General features: G+C 33.1%; 1 protein-coding gene across 5 annotated transcripts in view; it reads left to right on the top strand.

Moving 5' to 3' along the window:
• Positions 1 to 19817, top strand: part of nuf (rab11 family-interacting protein nuf) — a 60094-nt gene that overhangs the window by 21197 nt on the left and 19080 nt on the right. For 3 of the 5 annotated variants that reach the window (XM_017618531.1, XM_017618528.1, XM_017618529.1), the window contains exon 2: positions 5123 to 6264. In XM_017618531.1, coding sequence (XP_017474020.1) covers positions 5476 to 6264 — 789 coding nt within the window. In that variant the 5' untranslated portion in view covers positions 5123 to 5475. Of the gene's footprint in view, positions 1 to 5122; positions 6265 to 13027; positions 13110 to 19817 lie in introns of those variants that run through there. The other 2 variants (XM_017618530.1, XM_017618534.1) reach the window with 2 other exon arrangements.

Below are 19817 nucleotides of genomic sequence, written 5' to 3'. Positions count from 1 at the left end.
TACAAAAATGAATCTGTCGACAGGTTTGGAATTTTATCTTTGAAACGCCACACTTTTCTTTGAAATCGCTTTATTAGTTCTCGTGCAATAAGCGTTTTTGTGAAGCTCTAAAAATTACAACTACAACATTTGAACATAGCCCCCATACCTTAAGGTAAGACGTATTCTACGTCAAAAATTGTTAAATCAACAATTGGGTATTATTATTGGAAGTCTGCTGAAGAGAGAAAGAGTTTTCTGAAAGAAATATATTGATTTTCAAGAATTCCATACCATTTATACGAAATTTTTTTTTCTCCACCTCTAAATACTTTTTGATTTCGAAATAAATTAAAAAGGGGTATATTTTTGATATTGAAAATTTTAGGGGTGAGAGCTTTAAAATTCGAACTCTACTTTTTCCCTTGATTTCGAAATAAATTAAAAAGGTGTATATTTTCGATATTGAACAATCTAGAGGGTGAGAGCATTAAAATTCGAACTCTACTTTTTCCCCCGCCCACATGTATTTTTGGACCACCCTAATGTACATATGTACACATTTTCGCATTCCACACGCTACATATTTTCTTTAGTTTTTCATCCATTGCACTTTTCTTTCGAAATTGAAAGTCATTACTCATTTTACACTTGTTGCTTTTGATAGCAGTAATCAGTCAGTCAGTCAGTCAATTGCAACTAATTTACGCAATGCTGCATTTTTCCACTACCCAAGTGCTATTTTGGAATGTGCGGCCATTATGGTCATCTACTTAAATGGAAAATTGATTGGCAATCATTTAAAATAAATATTGTTTTTAATAGCATTTTTAAACAACTAGTCTTTCCCTTTCAAATAGTTGCGTTGCGAGTAAATAAAATGAAATCTTGAATTAAGAAATGTTTTGGAAGTAAATCTGAAGATGCAGTTTTTTGGGGTTATAATCAGTGAGATGCATCAACTAAATCATATAAAGAAAACGCTAAGAGTTCTGCAAATGAAAAGCAGCGCAATACGTGTTTGAAAAGACTACTTACTATTTCTCCGCATCTATGCAGAGTTTTATCTACTTAAAATAAATATCTTCCTATGCTGAAATGCCCATCAATGACCGCCTATAGGCTTGAAGTACTTTTCATGCTTAAATTTTTACCAAGTAAAAAAAGTATTTAGTCGTTATGAGTTAGTTTGGGCCAAGTATACGCTGGCAGCTTAATATCTTCCAATCCAGTCTCTCTCGATTTTTTATAAGGACACTCTATGGCGAATCAATTTCAGGACAAGCACTAAATAAGTGCTTGATTATTTATCAGAAATTCGAAATGGATATTGTATTGTCAGGGCGTATGATGAACTTTTTACCTACCTACACATTCCCGTATCAAGTTCTACTAAAGTGACATGGCGTATGAGGAACATTAAATCCTTTGAAGTATGCACAAAATGTAGCAAACCATTTGGTATGATGAACTTTTTAGTTCCACCATAAAAGAATTTAAATTTAATTTTTGTTTTTGCTGTACTTAAAAACGTTTTCCAATTTGATTGAAATTACTTTGTGTTTGAAAGCTGTTATTTTCTTGCAATTACTTCTCCGCAACTTCTAATGTTCCCATACTTAAAGTTGAAAAGAGCGTAATAGCTCAGATTTTCTCATTCATTGACATGTGTAGAAAATCGTGAATGTATGTATGTACATGTGGATTCAATTAATCATGAGGTATCATATACATACAAAAGAGGCACAACTCAAAATTTGGCATTTTTGAAATCATGCACTAAAAGTGTACACAGCGATTTCGTTTGCGTTTCAGCAAAAGCTAGAGCAAATTTGTGTTATAATTTGTTAAAAAAAAACGAAGGCAAAGTCTCCCTTGCCCATGTGATTATCATATGCTATGAAACAGTTTTTCCAATTTTCTGACAAACATGTAATTTTGAGTTGTGACACTTTTGAAGATGGTGTGCGATATGTGCAATTTTTTTGTTCGCCTATTTTGCCATACAATAAGTTTGCTTGAAAATTACATATCAATAGTGCACTAATTAAAACTACTTTTGGAAACTAGAGCAATACCACTTTTATTGAGTGTAAATTTATTGCATAAACATGAATGAAATAACGAACATAATTTTGTGATTATACTCACATTTACGTTTATTAGTAGTATCAAAATAGCAAATAATCTACAAAAAAGTCGATTGACGCCGAAAAATAAAAGCTAGACATTAATTTTTGCTAGCTAAAAACTGGACATACATTTTTTAATATTAATATTAGCTAAATTTCAATAAGACCCTAATGATCATTAAATTTTTTTATACATTTTCGGTCTTTAAACCGCAGATTATTATTTTTTTCTTTCAAAAATTGATCTTAAAGTTTTGTTAATTCAGAATTGAAAACAAATTTTTGGCACTTTAGAAATGGCTAATCATTTCGAGTGTTTTTTGATCGTTAGAAAAAAGAAATTGGTATAATAAAAGCAAGATATAATTATTTTGCACTTCATTTTAATTGTTTTTTTTTTTGCATTTTTAAAAGTGACCATAAATTTTTGGTCATTCAAAAATCATACATAAATTTTTTAAGGTTTTAAAATAATTTAAAAATGTTAAATAGTTATTGCAGATTTGCTGCAAGAGTGTCATAATAATAATGGAAATGATTTTGGCTTACTTTAAAAGTTGGGTACATATTTTTGGGCACATAAAAAGTTGTCATACATTTTTTGGAATCTAAAAATTGGAAATAAATTTAAAAAATTCAAACACGTGTTTTTTAATCAATTTTTATGTATTTTTTTTAATTGTTGGCGATTCAAGAAATGGGCATACATTTTTGGTAATATAAAAGCTGGACATAAATTTAGGTCATTCAAAAAGATGGCTAAGAATTTGGCTAAAATTGTTGGCGACTTAATAAATTGAGCACACATTTTTGGAAATTTAAATACTGGATATAATTTTTTGGTAATCTTTAAACCGAAAAAAGTAAACATAAATGTTTAGTAATTTAAAAATGAAGAAAAATGTTAGTTGTTTAAAAATTTTATATAAACTATAAACAGTTATCCGTATATAATCGGTTACTAATACAAATCTGAGAGGCATAAGAAATCAGCAAACTAGCTTCTCAACTCACCGATTTAAATTTTTTCGAAATCTGAAGCTTGTGACAGCTTGTAACCAATTTCTTAATTCGCTGTTCTCTTCCGCCTTCTAACCGAAACCTATTAAATTATTGCAGCTCATTTATTACCTCGACTCTTGAATGCAGATTAATTTGTGGTATTTTCAAACAGAATAAGATTAAAAATGTTGTATGAAGAAAACTGAATTTAATTATGAGATTTATCAACATACGCAATAATTCCACTTGTGGGCAGACTTTCAAGGCAACCAAGCAGAAATTTTAATTAAGCATTAGGGTGACAAATATGTAATGCCAAGCAACTTCCTTCACCTTTCTAAGTCATTCGGGCGTAGATAGTTGTAGGTATTTATTTGTACACTACTTAAGTAGCTACCTATACAGCTCAATATACACATGTTTGCCACACATAAACAGTAACAAATGTATAATTTGTTTAAACTACGAGTAACTGCATTTACTTCTTAGCAGCCAGTCAGCCACCCACGCGCCTGCGCATTCGCTGAATGCCGTTCAACGCCAGCGCGACAACTTCATTGACAAATGAGTGGACGCACAAGACATGAATTGACATAAATTTGGCATACTGTATGCCCACTGTATGCAAGCGACTTAATGCAGTAAGTTGGCGGCGTAATTGTTGAATTGCTTTGTGGTATTAAGTAGTATTTGGTGTGTGCGACGACGTCTGTCTCAAGCGGGAAATAATTTACAATTTCGTTGTACCAGCTTGGGTTGGATTTGTATTTTATTGTTTTATTTTTCTTGTTTGCTTTTATTTTTGCAATCTTTTGTTATTTTTTTTTTTGGATTTATCTTGACGTACATAAGCTATTTGTTTGCAGCATAAAGCTTCTTCCAGCCTACTTCATTTTCGTTGCTATCTTTGAGATTTTTCTCTACTCCATTTTTTTGTAGTTGCTTTTCTTTCACTTATTGTCATAATCTGTCAAGTCATAGACCCGTAACGTTCGCTGCTATTGTGTGGCTAGAGAAGCGGCGCGCATTGACAGCAGCGACGAAAATTACATCATTGATTATTGCGGCATGACATAAGTGACATGGCGATGTCAAAGTGAAAAGAAAATCGGTGATTGCCATCGATTTGTTTCGGAAATTCGTACAAAAATGAGGAATGTGTGTCAGTTGTGAGAAATGCACGGTTAGCGAAATTAAGGGGAAATATTTGAACTAAAATTTAATAAAAAAATGTAGCAAATTGGGTGCATTGGAGCGAAGTGAATTTAAGTGAATGGGAATGTTATATATTTTTCCTATATTTTGCGATAAACTGAATCAATTTAATTTCACATTAGTGGGTGAAAAGTTTGAATTTGTGAATATTATTTGTCGATTCTTAAGCAACCTCTAATTCCTAATAACCTCTTTAAAAAAGGCTAGGTTTGGGTCGCTGAACATGAAAACAATACGATTTTTTTTCAAAGAAGCGTTTTCGGAGTTTTTTCGAAAAAAGTGTTTTTTGGTACTTTTCATAGATACATATTTGTCATTATCTTTTGAATACACCATCTAATCGACGTACCGTTCGAAAGGTATTGATGTGCTTTTTACGAAAATATATACATATGTATCTAACTTGTGCAGATTTAAATACAAATTACTACCGTAACAGCCGGTTTCACCAGCAATTTAAATGGAAAATAATTTTTTTTCTGTCAATTTCCATATATAATTAAAAAAAATAAAATCACCCACCACCAACCATTTATGTTCTTGTCATTAGCACCAAAACCTGTTAAATAAAAGAAAACCATTTGCGCTTAATAAATTTTAATAAATCGTTTCTAAATTAAATACAAAATATTTCCTAAACATTACCTTTCATTGCCTGATGATGAGAATACAAATCCGACTAAGTTCTCAATTATGGGATTAACAACATTACAAATATGTAAAGGTTGTGCTACAAAACCGCAAGTACCTTTCCTCAGCTTAAAAATATAAAAGTAGTGTTTTATTTATTACAGCAATGCCTAAATGACACAACTCAAGTTATCAAGAAAACAGTATCAATAAATGATGCTATTAAGAGAGCGAGCAGTGAGAAAGTGCCTTAAAAACTTTTTGCAGAAGAAAAGTCAAAAAAGATTATCGCCGCAAACAAAATAGCGGAAAGATATTAAAAAAAACTAGTTTTTAGCGTTAATTGTATTATTCAACACCGTATAAAGTGCCACACCCACAAACTCCAAATACTCAACAAGCCTACACTACTCATCGCACACCTACAGTACGGGCAGCAGTGTTACTCACAAAACTAGCTACTAAATATAAAAAATATAAAAAAAACAACTACATACTTTTATTCTGCCACTTCATAATGAGTAGCCAACCGGCCAGCCAGCCCGACAGCATCGACTTAGCCTATGACATGTGGGCTGGCCAATTCGAATTTGTCGGACCCGCAACGAACAGCTGCAGCAGCAACAGCAATAGCACCACCAGCAGCACGATAACGCTCAACAACACCAACAACAACAACAGCGCATGTTTCGGCAGCGACAAACAAGCCAATCATAAACGCTCCAACGAGAGTTTAGAAGATTTGAACCTCAACTTCGATACAACAGCCACACAGTCGACCTTGAATAGTGGCGCCTATACCTTGGGTTGTAATCAGTATCAATATAATTTTGGTAAACAACCGATACTGATAGATCAAGAGCAATTCTTGAGTTTGAATCCAGCTGATTTTGAAGATATTGTGCCATCGGAACCAAATTCATTGGTATTCATTGAGAATAAATTGAGTGACGATAATTGTGAAAGTGAACAAATTGGTAGTAATAATAACAACAACAACAACAATAATAATAATAATAACAATAATAATAAATTGGTGAATTTAGAAACTCTGACAAGTAAATTTAATTCGAATAAAACAAATAATACAAATACAAACGGTTTTAAGTTGGAGAATTTGAAAAATTTCAAAAATAAATTACTCTGTGATTTCGAAGACAAAACGTCGATGGTGAATGGGAGTGCGGTTGTTGGTAGCGTGAATAACGGTGGCGCGCTGGACGCTGCTGATATGCAGGCACATCACTGTTGCAACAACAAAATGAATGGTTTGAGTGCCGAAATCTGCGATAATCTCAACGAACAAGTAAGCATTTGTATATTTAGAGTTAAGAATGTTAAAAAAATTAAGCAAAATATTTGAAAATTATAACAACGTGCGACAGTAAATTTTTCACACAAAAGATATATTGATTCTTTCGCGAAACCATGGGTCAAATAGAGTAAAACTGCGTTTTCAGTCTTCCTCTCTGACATCAGGATTTTTATTTACAAAGACTTTGAATTTGGAGATACATATATGATAACTGATAAGAAAAACAGTATGAGTGTCAAATAAAAGAGAAAATTTGTTGGTGCATAAGGACGATTAGCTATTGAAAATGTCTTAATATACACTCAACCACTTCCGCGAATTTCGTCATTACAACTTTACTAGCTTAAAAAAAAAATAAAATTAATTGAAAGGACATTTTAAATACCTATTCGAGCTTGTGAAAAAATTCAATTTATTTCAATTTTGCTGAATTTTTCTCTTTCCTTTGGTAGCAATATTGGTATTCTACATTGCACTGAATATTTTAAATAATTTATTTTTAATTAATCTTTCAAAGTCCTTCAAAAAAAGAAGAAAAACTTGAAACGCGGTTTTACTATATTTGGCCTATTTTACTATAGTTTTGTGAGTTTATTTATATTTATATAATATTATTAATATTTTTATATAATATTTCTGATTTTGACCCACGGTGTTATTAGGTCTTTTATATTCGATTACAATATTTTTTTTTTATTACACTATTTAGTTTAAAAGTGTTGTAAAATTCTTTAAAAAAAATATTATTTTGCGTGAAGCGAGATAGCAGAGGTGCTTTCTACCAAACAGAATGTACCGAGTTCGGTACCAGCTATAAAATGTCTTCTGTTTATTATTATTTATAACCATTTTATCGCATTTTTCGTACCTTTGTTTGCTTTTCAGGAACTCTATGCCTGTTGAAAGCAACTGAGTTTTAATATTTATTTATGTACACATTAGATTTTTTCAACTTCTTTGGTTAAACCTTTTTTTCGATGAAATTTAGCAGAGCTCTTTTTCCTTTTCAGGAACTCTAGAACTATTGAAAAGTTACTCAGAACAGTTTAAATTGTTTACTTTTTGATTTTTTGGGAAAACATTTTTTCGGCGTAATTTTACAGAACTCTTTTTTCCTTTTCAGGACCTCTAGAACTATTCAAATACTTCTGAAAACAGTTTTAATTTTTATTTATTTATTTTTTTTCAAACATTAAACTTTTTCAACCTTTTTGAAAAAAACATGTTTTTTCGGCTTAATTTGGTAGAACTTTTTTTCCTTTTGAGGAATAGTTCTTTTATTGCAAAGCACATATTTAAGTATTTTTTTGAAATATTAAACCTTTTAACTTTTTTGAAAGTTAAAACTTTTTAAAGAACTTTTTTTCTTTTATTTTCCATATTTTTTTTTGCCATTTTGCGTCATTTCATATGCCAACTTTACAGACATATTTTCACCAGAGCATAATCGTTCCATGACATGACAAGAGAATCCATCGAGAAAAGGCTCTGCTTTTCAATTGCCTACCCATTCCAAAGTAAGACCTGCTCGCAAGAATAACTCTTCGCTTTATTTGCAGGCTAACATTATTGGTGCTTTCAAAACTGTACCCTAGGTGCATCTCACCATTCCCGTTTACCGCTAGATCCGCCTCGTTTGCCTCTTTTTCTTAGCTGGAAAATATTGCGCTCATGGCTCTGTTGTTGAGTCCGATGTAGTAAATATCATTCGCATAAGCCAGAAGCTTTATTATATTGCTATATGTATATGACAGCGCTACGATTCATATTGACAGCTCATATTATGCTTTCTAAGATCAGATGAGTCTCGATCTACTCGGTGAAGTCCATCCCAGTTCGGACAGCACTAAAAGTTGTGTGGTTTGTGGTGGATTCTCCAGGTCTGAAGCCACGCTGATAAGGTTCAATCAGTTGGTTATGAAGGGCTTCAGTCCCTCACACGGTGTCGTTGAAAGGTCTATCGCCCCACATCCCTCACTGCCAGCATCTCAAGCTTTTCGCAATCACGTCTTTCGGCGTCCATTTTCTTCGTATTGAAAATATGACTTTCCTAAATTTGTTTATTGTTGAATAGTTTCTTTTTTAAGCAGGGTTGGAAGTCGTTTGTGAAATTTTCCGACTGTTCGACGTTTTTCATTTACTTCCATATGCATATGCACGTATTATGCACAATGTACATATGTATGCATGGATATGTACTAAAGAATGTACACGAAAAAACTGGTCGCACATAACCAAGCATAGCTCGGTTCATCATAACATTATAATAAAAATCGGTAGACACTTAAAAAGCTGGAAGCATTTTCCACCTTACTGCATCATTTCTTTTTAGTAACAAAAATCAGTGTAGAAACGAGGACCAAGAAAGAAATCGATCGCGAGTTAATATTGCGCAAAAAGCTGGAAAATCCCAGCATGTTCCATAACGACATCGCAAAAAAGCTAAAATTTCCAAAGTCTACCGTTACTTATGTGCTTAAAAAATACAATGAATGTTTATCATTAAAAAGGAACCCTGGTAGTGGCAGAAAAAAAGGATTTGCTTGCGAAATTAAGGCAAAGGAAGTGTTATCTGCTTTTAAGAAAAATCCTGGACTTTCGGTAAGAGATGTCGGCAAAAAATTAAACATGTCGTCTTCGTATATACAAAAAGTATGCAAAACAGCAGGACTACGTTCTTACAAAGTGAATGCAGCACCTAATCGCAACGGTAAGCAAAATTTGTTGGCGAAACAACGTGCTCGGAAATTGTACGACAGTCTCATACAAAAATTTGGCTGTATTGTTATGGATGACGAATCGTACGTAAAAGCCGATTTTAAACAAATCCGGGGCCGCGAATTTCACACTGCAAATAAAAGAGGCAATGTTGCAGATAAATATAAAAACAAAAAGTTTGACAAATTTCCCAAAAAGTTTCTCATTTGGCAGGCAATTTGCCAATGCGGCTTCAAAAGTGATCCTTTTGTAAGCACTGGTACAATTAACCAAGAAATTTATGTTAAGGAGTGTCTGCAAAAGCGACTTTTACCTCTTATACGGCTTCATAAAGATCCAGTGCTTTTTTGGCCTGATCTCGCGATATGTCATTACGGAAAAATGGCTTTAGGATGGTAACATAGAAACAAAGTGTATTTTGTAGCAAAAGAGGTGAATCCACCTAATTGTCCAGAGCATCGGCCGATCGAAACCTACTGGGCCGTTATGAAATCCAAACTTCTTAAGACCCACAAAGCTGTAAAAAACGCACAACAATTCAAAAATAAATGGCAGCTGGTTTCCAAGGAAATCTTTGAAACTTCTGTGCAAGGGCTAATGAAGGACATAAAGTCAAAATTGCGATCGTTTGCTTATTACAAGGAGAATTAACTCTTTTTTAACGAATTTTCAATAAACTAAGTTTAGATGTAAATATATGTAAATATCGTTGAATTCCATTAATATATTTATGTTTTAGAACGTTTTAACTGTGACCAGTTTTTTTCGTGTACATTCTTTACGAATGTATCTTTGGTATTTACATAACCAATGTAGTCAGCTTATATTATGCATGTGTGTGTATATAATTATACCTTGCAGAGTACATACAAGCGTAGTGAGAAACCAATCAACTTGTACTTTTTTCTACTTTCGTCCTCCATTTAGTAGCACCCGTGCATCCACAACCAACTCTAGGTATACAAAGCCGTAACCCATTTTTATTTTAATTTATCCATACACTTGTCGTTCGCCTAAGCATAACTCTGGCGTTTAAGGTCAATTTACTGAAACGAGCCGAACAAAATGAAATAAAGGCTGGTTGTGGTCAGCTAATGTTGGGTTAAAAATGTCAGTTGCCTCCCAGCCAGCAGAAAAACGTAAATTTTGCCGACAGTGCGGTCTGGTACAATTTTCCGTACCTGGAAGCGTAGAGAAAACAACTTCAATTTTCATTCATTTTCATAACCGAGAAACGTTCAAAAAAGAACATGTTTTTTGAAAGCAACAATTTCTGAAAAACAGCCAAAAACTTATCCATTGCAAATCAATTTTCGGTACGTTTCTGCCGCACACCGTAGCCCGAAAAGGGATCGTCAAAGTATCCGAAAATGGACAAAAATTCGCATTTCATTCACTTGCTTTTCCTTTCTAGGATTTTTCGGTGGCTGGGTTGCATTGAATTTCTCGTGTACTTATTTCGCTTTTTCCTAGTTTGTAGTTGTGGGTAACTAATTGTAACCCATTGGATGACATAGACACATTCATTCTGATGTACTAAGTAGTATATGGGGCATTCCAGCCCAATTCTGAAATCATTTGGCTTTTGCATCTCCGATTTTTTTCATAATTTTTCTTGCTTGATTTTTAAACTTTTTTGTCCAGCCGTTTAAGAGCTATCGATTTAAAAAAAAAACTTTCCTTTTTGTAAATACCTATAACTTTGCCAAAAATTAATCGATTGGAACCATTTTCTTTATTTTTTTTTATTTTCAAAACACTTTTGCAATATCGACGGCTGAGTGGAAGATCGACCTATCTGAAAAAATGGCTAAAGAACGCCGTACTTCGGAATTTGGTTGAAGAACGGTCTATCTTATCTGAAACCATATTGAAAATATGTTGAAATAGGGCATATTTGAATCGAATTCCGAAAAATAAGATTCAAAAAATTTGTAATCTGTATTTCTACAAAATTTTCAAATTTTTAATATAAAATGGTGATTTCTAAAAAAACACGTACTTATCGATTCTCTTGAAAAATTTTTCTAAAAACTGTCACTCATTCCGCAACTTTTAAGCCTAGTCCGATAACAGGATAACAATGGGATGTATTTTTTTTTTTGAATTTTGAAATGAATGAAAAACTAAAAATAATTTGTTCAACTCAACGCCAATAACTCTGATTGCGTCTAATTAAATACATTAATCAAAAAGGTAAAAATTACTACAAGTACCACGCTACTACTAATCAAATTAATACATAGCTCTACATGAATCGGGCGTGGTATCAGTAATATTTTATTAGATGGACAAATAATTGTCACATATTTTATTAAATTTACGGAAGAAAGCTTTCTAGTACACATACATACAGGGATATGAAAATTTAGAAAGAATTTTGTTCGATCAACTAATTTTTTCGTATTTTCAAATTACTTTTTCCTTTAACCCTTGGCGTTATTCTTCAAGTTCAAGGTCATTCACGATTTAATTCATAATTCAATTTAAATTGGTCTAGATGGTAAAAGAATTTTAAGCGACTGCCGTGCTATGTAAGCTAATAAAAATTCTTCATTTATTGTACAATACATTCACAAACACATACGAGGGAGGCTTATAAATATTAGGGTAACTTTGGTTGAAGTGATTGCGTGCTCAAGTATAGTAGAGAGGCAAGAGGGTTGTTGTGGTACCATTTGAGGGGCCAGCCAGTTAAAGAAGCAAAAGTAGAACTCCTTACCAAGCCTTTTGGTGATATGTATTTCAGCACCCACACCACACCAAGAACTTCAAGGCTTTTTTAAATGAAGTTCGGAAACCTGAGTGGAGTGTAATTTTGAAATGAGTGTTCTGTAGATCCTGCTATGCCAGGGCAGTGACAAAATTGTGTTCTATGCTTTCAATTCTTTCCGCATTGAAAAACATTTGCCCACAGGTCCAATCTACTAACATGAATTTGCCGAGATAGAAGACGTTCTAGATGAATGAGTAAGCCGGACATTCTCTTATCGAAGCCAGGTTGTTACACAAGTGGATATGGTGAACTACATTTTATTTGCCTTCTTGAAAATGTATGATTTAAGCCATTATTTGCTGGTAGATAAAGATAGACCCGCTTGGCGAGAGAAATTTACGTCAGACAAGCAGGTTCCCGTCCTCATCGATACTATGTGGGCGGAAAATCTAGAAACTAGCTTGTTAAAGACTTGCCTGCATTCTATTATCACTAGAAACGACGATTCATAGCCCTGTATAGCTGATTGGCTATTAGGGTGGATAGGTACTGAAGGCAAGTTACGAAAAGAGTCTTTAATCTATGGTGCAGCCTCGTTTATAGGCGCGAGCTCTGTTTGGTGAACGCAGGAGTGGTCTGGCTGATTAAGATTCAAAGGTCGATGATTCTATTTTATCCTGGCTGCCACTTTAAGACTTAGTTCTATGATACCCAAATGGGAGTGCCAAAAGTAACTTGCTCTATGTGTACATATGTCCTAGTCGGTTTGAGAGATATTTTGAAGTTGATATACTGTTGGTCGGTGAACGAGTGGGATAGAACCTTTACAGAGAGTGGCCTTAGAACTGCCCCCATAAATATGCAACAAAATCAAGTTGGGCTCGAGTCAAACGAAAGTTACCTGCAGAAACTATTTCAGCGCCCCCTATGTTGAGCTTCAAGTAATTGACGATGTAATCACAATCTCAAGGTAGCTATTATCATGAATACTGTAGGCTTCTAACACCTAAGTATCTTTTTTAAAAGTATGAAAACCTATATGAATGGTTCCTGCTTTTTATCGTAAAATTGCTTGAACTAAGAACTTTTCAGTGCACCCTCGTACATTAAGTAATTAATGAACTATTTTTGCTTTGGTGTTTATGCCCGTCTATATGTAAATATACACGAGTATATACATTCAAATACATGTGTAGCATGCCACATATTGACCGCCACCCTTTCTTTCGTGCACAACAGTCGTTTAATATAAAATTGACAACTTGGAACGCTCGCGAATTTAGTTTATTACAAATGTACGTAGTGAAATTATTAATAAAATACAAGTCAACGCGTAAAGACGACAAACGGTTAAATCTATACGAAGAAAAGAACCATGTTGAATACGGATGAAGAAAGTGAGGTAATTAATTATGATGTTTACGATATATAATTAGTAGAAATGAAAAAAGTAGTCTTTTTACGAGTACTCTAAATTAAAATATGCATACATACATACATATGTAAGCACGTGTGTATATATAATAAATCAATAAAAGTTGGATACCGTAGTTAAAGTTAAAAAGCCGAAAATCGAATACAGATAGTAAAAGCGATAACGTTAAATAGTACAAATGTCACATTAAATGGAAATTAGAAAAAATAGAAAATATAAACAAAAAGAAAGAAGAAAGTGAAATTAAAACAAAATCGATAAATCCCAATAGCACACAGACTAGTTTGTGCCGCATAGTATTTTTAGCTTTAGTTTTCTCCAACAGATTTAAGTGCTGAAAACAAAAGTGTGAATTAATTGTGATTGCTTTTAAATATGAGAATAAAGAAACATTTGTGCTTGAAAAAAAGTTTATTGGCTATAATGTTGCAAAGAAAATACACCAAATCAATTACTGATTAACAAAAAAAAATAATCGATTTTAAAAAGCACTGAAAATATCACCATCATTAAGCAGCGTAGTTCAACACTTCACGGTTTTTCATAACCGATTGGAGCTAATTTAAGGATCGCCCCTGGCCTACACTGATCCAAAATGTATTCAGTTTTTTATAAAGCTCTTTAAAGTTTTTGTATGACCGCGTTCAGCGTAGTTAAAAGTATCCCCGATCGTCGAAAATCGGACAGTGCAATTCTGGCAACTGCCTTTCAACTCACCACAGTCCTTCGAAAGACAAAGAAAGATCTGCTAATAAGGAGGCCTTAGCAATGTGCTGTTCGCCTTTTAGCCATAAGTTTTTTCCTTTATTTAATTCAATTAATAAACATTCATTTCTCTTTTTAAAAATATCAAAAATAATAAATAAAAAAACTAATATAAAAAAAGAAAAAAGGAAAATAAAATAAAGCAAAAAATAAGTAGAAAATATTTTTTTAATTAAATGAAAATAAAAAATCTTATTTGGTTTCTTTTTAAAAGATTAAAACCAAATAAATCAATATAGACGAAAATAGTACTTACAAATGAAATATTAAAAAAATATATATATTTTTGGTTTTAGAACGAAATCTAAAAATACAAAGAGAATTAAATTAAAAAAAAAATTAAAACAAGAAAAAAATATATTTTTCTTTTTAAAACAATAAAATCTAAACATGAAATGGAAACGAAAGAAAAACAAATTAAATAAAAAAATAATAAAATAAATTTCTAAAAATCAACTGAAATTAATAATTTTGTTTATCTTTTTTAAACCACAAAATCTACAAATGAAAGGAAAATTAAGCTGAAAACAATAAAAGAAATTAATTTAAAACAAAAAAAATAAAATAAGTTCATACAAATTAAATGACATAAAAAAATTTTCCTTTCAAAACAAGAATATATTAACATTAAAAGATAATTAAATTGAGTTAGAAAATAAATTTTATTAATAAAGAAAAAAATACAGAAAATAACTTTCTATTAATTAAATTAAAGATTTTTTTTCTAAAAAAAAAAAATTAAAAATCAAGTAAAACAATAACCAAAATCGCTGTTCGAGACTTGAACTCGGCACGGCTGTGCTTTGCGATCTAAATGATGTACAAGTGCTTTCTCTCAAAATAGGTTTTCACTATGAGTGGTGAATGAGAGAGAGCTTTTTTTCTAAGACGTTTGTGCTAGAATAACAAAAGTCTTTCGAACTATCTTGACATCTGTCTTTCATTTGGCTTAGCCAGATTTGCCCTGTAAATCGGTGATAGCAGAGAACTGTGGAAATGCCTTGTACGCGTGAAAATGACCAAAAGATGCCCTCTGGAATAGTAATGGATAAAATAAGCATTTAATGGAGGTGGGAACTGCCTTGCCCTCGGACAAAATTATTTTAAGCTTTCTATAATTTTTGTATAGGCGCGCGCAGATTAAAAGCTCTCTGTGCCCATCGCTTTTATAGATTTAAAGCACTGATGGGCACTGCCTATACATTTTGTATAGGTGAGAGCAGAGTAAAAGCTCTCTCTGCCCAACGCTGATTTAAAGTCTATTCTCAGATTATTCCGCTTCAAAGCTTTTTACGTTTTCTGACATAAGTGAAATCATTACCAACCAAAGGCCGGTTACTCAATGCCTGGTTAACGCTAATCTTCGGTTAAACATTGTTATCTATGTCTTCGACTCCATGCATATGCAATACATGGAAAGCTTTGAGCACTCCCCAAATATTTTTTGATTTCAAAACAAAAAAAAGGGGTCCTATCCTAGCGGTGGCGGCATTAAAATTCCGCCTTTACTGTTTTTGAAACACTCTACTGTACATGTGTACATTCATATGTACATTTACATATTGAGCGCCCTAATTGGTTGTGAGTTAATCCAATTAACAATCGTTGAGGAAGCAACGGCAATTAAAAACTAAAATTAAAAAGCCCGAAATAAGCTCATCTTTTAGTGTGTGCTTAAATATGTGTACATACATACATATGTATGTATGAATATGTCTGTAACTTTATGTCGAAAATGATTTTAATCTGCATGCACTCGCCAGCTTTATAACATCTCTGGCTGTAATCCATTGTAGCTCCAGCCTGCTATGTTGGCGATGCAACCTATCACTTAATTTGTGCCACTCGCCGTGCCTTTCGAAATCACAAGTATTTAAGTGTATATAATTAAATATGACTTTACGCACTACAAATTGCAACATTTATGCTAAGCTTAAAGGCATTGCGTTGCTCTTCCTTTCTCCAAATTGATAAGCGCAATGAAGAAGAAGAAGAAAACGAAAAAAAAACTGAAGTGAACAAAAGATCTTTCATCAACAATATGCAGTGTTGCAACAAGTGGTGCAGCATATTGAATGCAATATGTGTGTATGTCCATACGTGTATGTATGTACATACATATGCAAATACATTTCAAGTATATGTTCCACTTATTCATAAAGTTTCCATTTGATTAAATAGCGGAAATGCGCCACGATAATATGGAATCTGGATTTACACTGGTTTATATGTATAAAGCAAATTTATAGTAAAGAAAAGGAATGCAATGATAAATTTATTTCGTTTAGAAAATAAATTGTATATCGGTCAGTCATTGCAATTGCAATAAATATAAAAGTTATAATCAAATTTCAGACAAAAAAAAAATGATCTCGAGATAAGCCATTTTCCCTTGAAAGCGATATTTCAATGGGTTTCCAAACCATATTTTAACGATTAACTGTTGTAGTTTAAGATGCCATTTTAATAAAAGCTTAGTAAAAATTTAAAAGTTTTTAAGCGAAACTTTTTATTTTTTAATTCAAAGTCAAACCTTCTAAAGCCACTTAAGTTCTTTTAATAAAATGCCACACATATAGTATGTATAAATATACATATGTGATACATACTGTTATCAAATCTAATTTTCAAAGACGAAAAATAGAACTACAAACTTCCAGTAGTCATTTGCTTAAAGTGCCGGAATAATATTTAGCCTTCCAAGTACCGATGGCTGCTGTGTGCGAATTTTGTATTTTTAGCGTAAATGAAATGTGGAAATTTATTATGCAATTTTAATGTTTTTGCCAGACCCTTTTCCATTACAGAATTCGTGGCAGCGCTAAATGTTCATAGCCTCGGTCCATGCATCGGAAATGAGTGGAATTTTTTGTTTACTTTAATAGTTCAGCAAATGTGAAACATATGTGCATATCTTTGTATGCAAATAAATCTTTAAGAATTTCAAAATCTTGCCTTCCAATGATCGTTTTCATTTTAGTATCGTCACTGAAACTTGCACTTATCTCATGAAAAGCTGATTGCTATCCGCATATCAAGTTCAAGAATAATTACTGATCAACGGTAATAGGCGAAAAGTTGAAAGCTTGCACAGCTTTCTAAAGATTTTTTTAGTTTATACCAATGGCGTTCAGATGGAACGTTTACTTCGTGCGCGTACTTCGTAGAGAATTCATAAAAGGCTTTAAAAACCATATAACGCGGAATAGGCCTTTTAAAACTTTGTAGCATTTATATAGAAAATTGCACAGCTTGACAGCTCTCTGAAACGGAAAAAGCTTTCTAATTTTGGAATAAGTCCAATAGAGCGCGAACAGAGAAAAGTTATATCTGATCGTCATAGCTTTTTAAAGCTTCTTTTTAATTTACACCGCTGGCGATCCGATTATACTTTTACTCTGTGCACTTTGATAGGCAATTCACATACAGCTTTAAACACAATATACCGCGGAAGAAGCTTTTTAAAAATTTAAGTAGTAAGCAGTGATGCGCAGAGAGAACTTTTACTCAATACGGGCCTATACAAAATGTACGGAAAGTTTAAAAGAGCTTTGCCCGCGGGTAAGGCGGTGCCCATCAGTGGTTTAATAAGATCTGCATAGAATTGAAGCTCTCTGACGCGAAAATAGCTGTGCATATAACCTTATGGTCTGATTATGGCAACTTAAGGTAACTTACAAGCTCTCACTTAAACATTCTCTTAAATGGATGTTGCTTATAATTGAACAGCTGAAACTTAACCTAACTTAATGCCGCGTCTAATCTGTTTCATTTTAATTTCCTAAGTTCTACATTCCTTTAAGTTAAGTCAAGTTGCCATAATTAGGCTTTCAGAATATAGTCCATTCAGGATGCGCGCGGCGGAAAGCTCTCTCTCTCTGATCGTCAGTGATATAAAGCATAGAGTAAAAGCTTTCTTTATCCATTACTATTTCCGCAGGTTTAGTCGCAACTAGTTTACATCAGTAGGAGGCACAGAGAGCTTTCTAAACGTTTTAGTTTTTTGGTTTACTGGACTTACGATACATTCACACGTATGTAAAACGGAAACTGTTGTTTTGTGGCCAAAAATGTAGAGGAGAGACGTTAGTTAAAAGTTTTGTCACTCTCCGTTAGCTTCGGTTTTTCGATAATAAAAATAGTGCACTACAGCTCAAGAACTAAACTCTTTTCTCCGCCTTGCTTTTGCGTGAGTAAATTTTTTTTCATCCATATGTACATGCAAGTGCCTTGTTTTATAGCTTTTCGAATTAATTTATTTTTATTTTATTTGCTGGTGTCTATTACGTGCCGCTATTAACTTAAATTTATATGCATGCGTTTACATTAGAGTGGTCCAGAATTGTATTTGAAAAAGTAAAGTCGGAATTTTCATGCCGCCACCCACTAGCATTGTTCTATACTGAAAAATATACCAATTTAGGGAGTGCTCAAAGCGCTCAAAGTTTTCCATGTATTTTAAATGGGGGAAAGAACAACTTTTCGTAGAAATGGTGTAGAATTCTTTTTTCGACCGAATACCTCTGTTTCTCTTCAGCAGATTCCCCATAATAATACCCAATTATTTATTTATTAAACCATTTTTTTCATAGTAACTAGTTTTTATAGGTCCGCCAAAACCCCCAGAAAATGCAACGGGGGGGGGGGGGGGAACAACAAAAAATATTTAGTATTGGATATTAATATTGGAAGTCTCCTGATGAGAAACAGAGTTTTCCGATCGATAAATATCGATATTCAAGAGTTCTATATCATTTCTACGAAACGTTTTTTCCCCATATAAAATACTTAGGAAACTAGGGGGTGGCGGCAATAAAATTCTGACTGTACTGTTTTTGGACCACCCTAGTGTACATGTATTAGTCTATTTCTAGCTACCTCATCTGTCTAGCATGGTGTAAATATTTAGGCGAAAAAATGTGAAAACAAAAGTCAACATAAATATTTGTGCAATAGAAAGAGAATAACGCGCAGAAGAAGAGGAAGAAAAGTGTGTGGCAGCAGCATTTTTGGCAGTTGCTGCCATTTAGGCCACTATTCAGTTTATGCCAACAAATTGTGGCACGCTCTTTTTTTTTGCCTCTAAAATTTTTGTTGCTCATGTGCCGAGTTTGGGCGCCCAGGCAGACAGTAAGGCAGCCAGATAGTTAGTAAGATATATATACATACAAATTTACATATGTATGGACATATAGTTGATAGTTGAGAAGTTCTCAAAAAAATTTAGTTTTTTCCTTGTTTGTCAGCTGTCAGTTCTCGCTGCTTTCTAAATGCAAACACAAATATGTATATGTATGTATATTTATAGAGAATGTTTATACGCTCTTTGTTGTTGCTGTTGTATGGGCAACAAATTGTATACGAAGGAGCTGGTCACCTATTGACGTCGGTCCGCCTCAGTCAAATGTGTGTCTCGAACGTTGTGGGAATTGAGCGCGTCGGAACAAAGTATTTTTAAAAAAATTTTCGACGATTTTCAAACTGCGTGTTTTGCATAGTGTGTTCTGAAAATATACTTTTTTGCGAATTTTATTTGTGCTGCTGTGTGTGAACAATTTTTTGTGCCATATATATGTACTTATATTTAGCAAATAATGCGGTTCATTGACTATGCACATACATATAAATATGTACAATTATTTTGGTGGTTGAAAACAGTCTTAAATGCGTGAAATTTAAAAATAGTTAACGAATAAATACTGAATGAAAAGTTACCTAAAAACTTAAATATAAACAAATAATGGAGGTCTTAACTCATTGACAATTTTGTACCTATTCTCATGTTTTGTAAGCTTACCTTTGTTTCACGTGGATGACTGCTACCATCGGCTCTCAAACTGTTTTTACCCGTTATGGTAATAACGGGTGATTTTTTAAGAGCTTGATAACTTTTTTTTTAAAAAAAACGCA

This window comes from Rhagoletis zephyria, unplaced genomic scaffold (assembly GCF_001687245.7).
Source record: "Rhagoletis zephyria isolate East Lansing unplaced genomic scaffold, Rhagoletis_zephyria_1.1 Rzeph_scaffold_01651, whole genome shotgun sequence".
In the NCBI taxonomy this organism is placed as follows: Eukaryota; Metazoa; Arthropoda; class Insecta; order Diptera; family Tephritidae; genus Rhagoletis; species Rhagoletis zephyria.
Note: the sequence above shows the minus strand (reverse complement) of the source record. Positions and strands in the feature narration are given on the sequence as shown.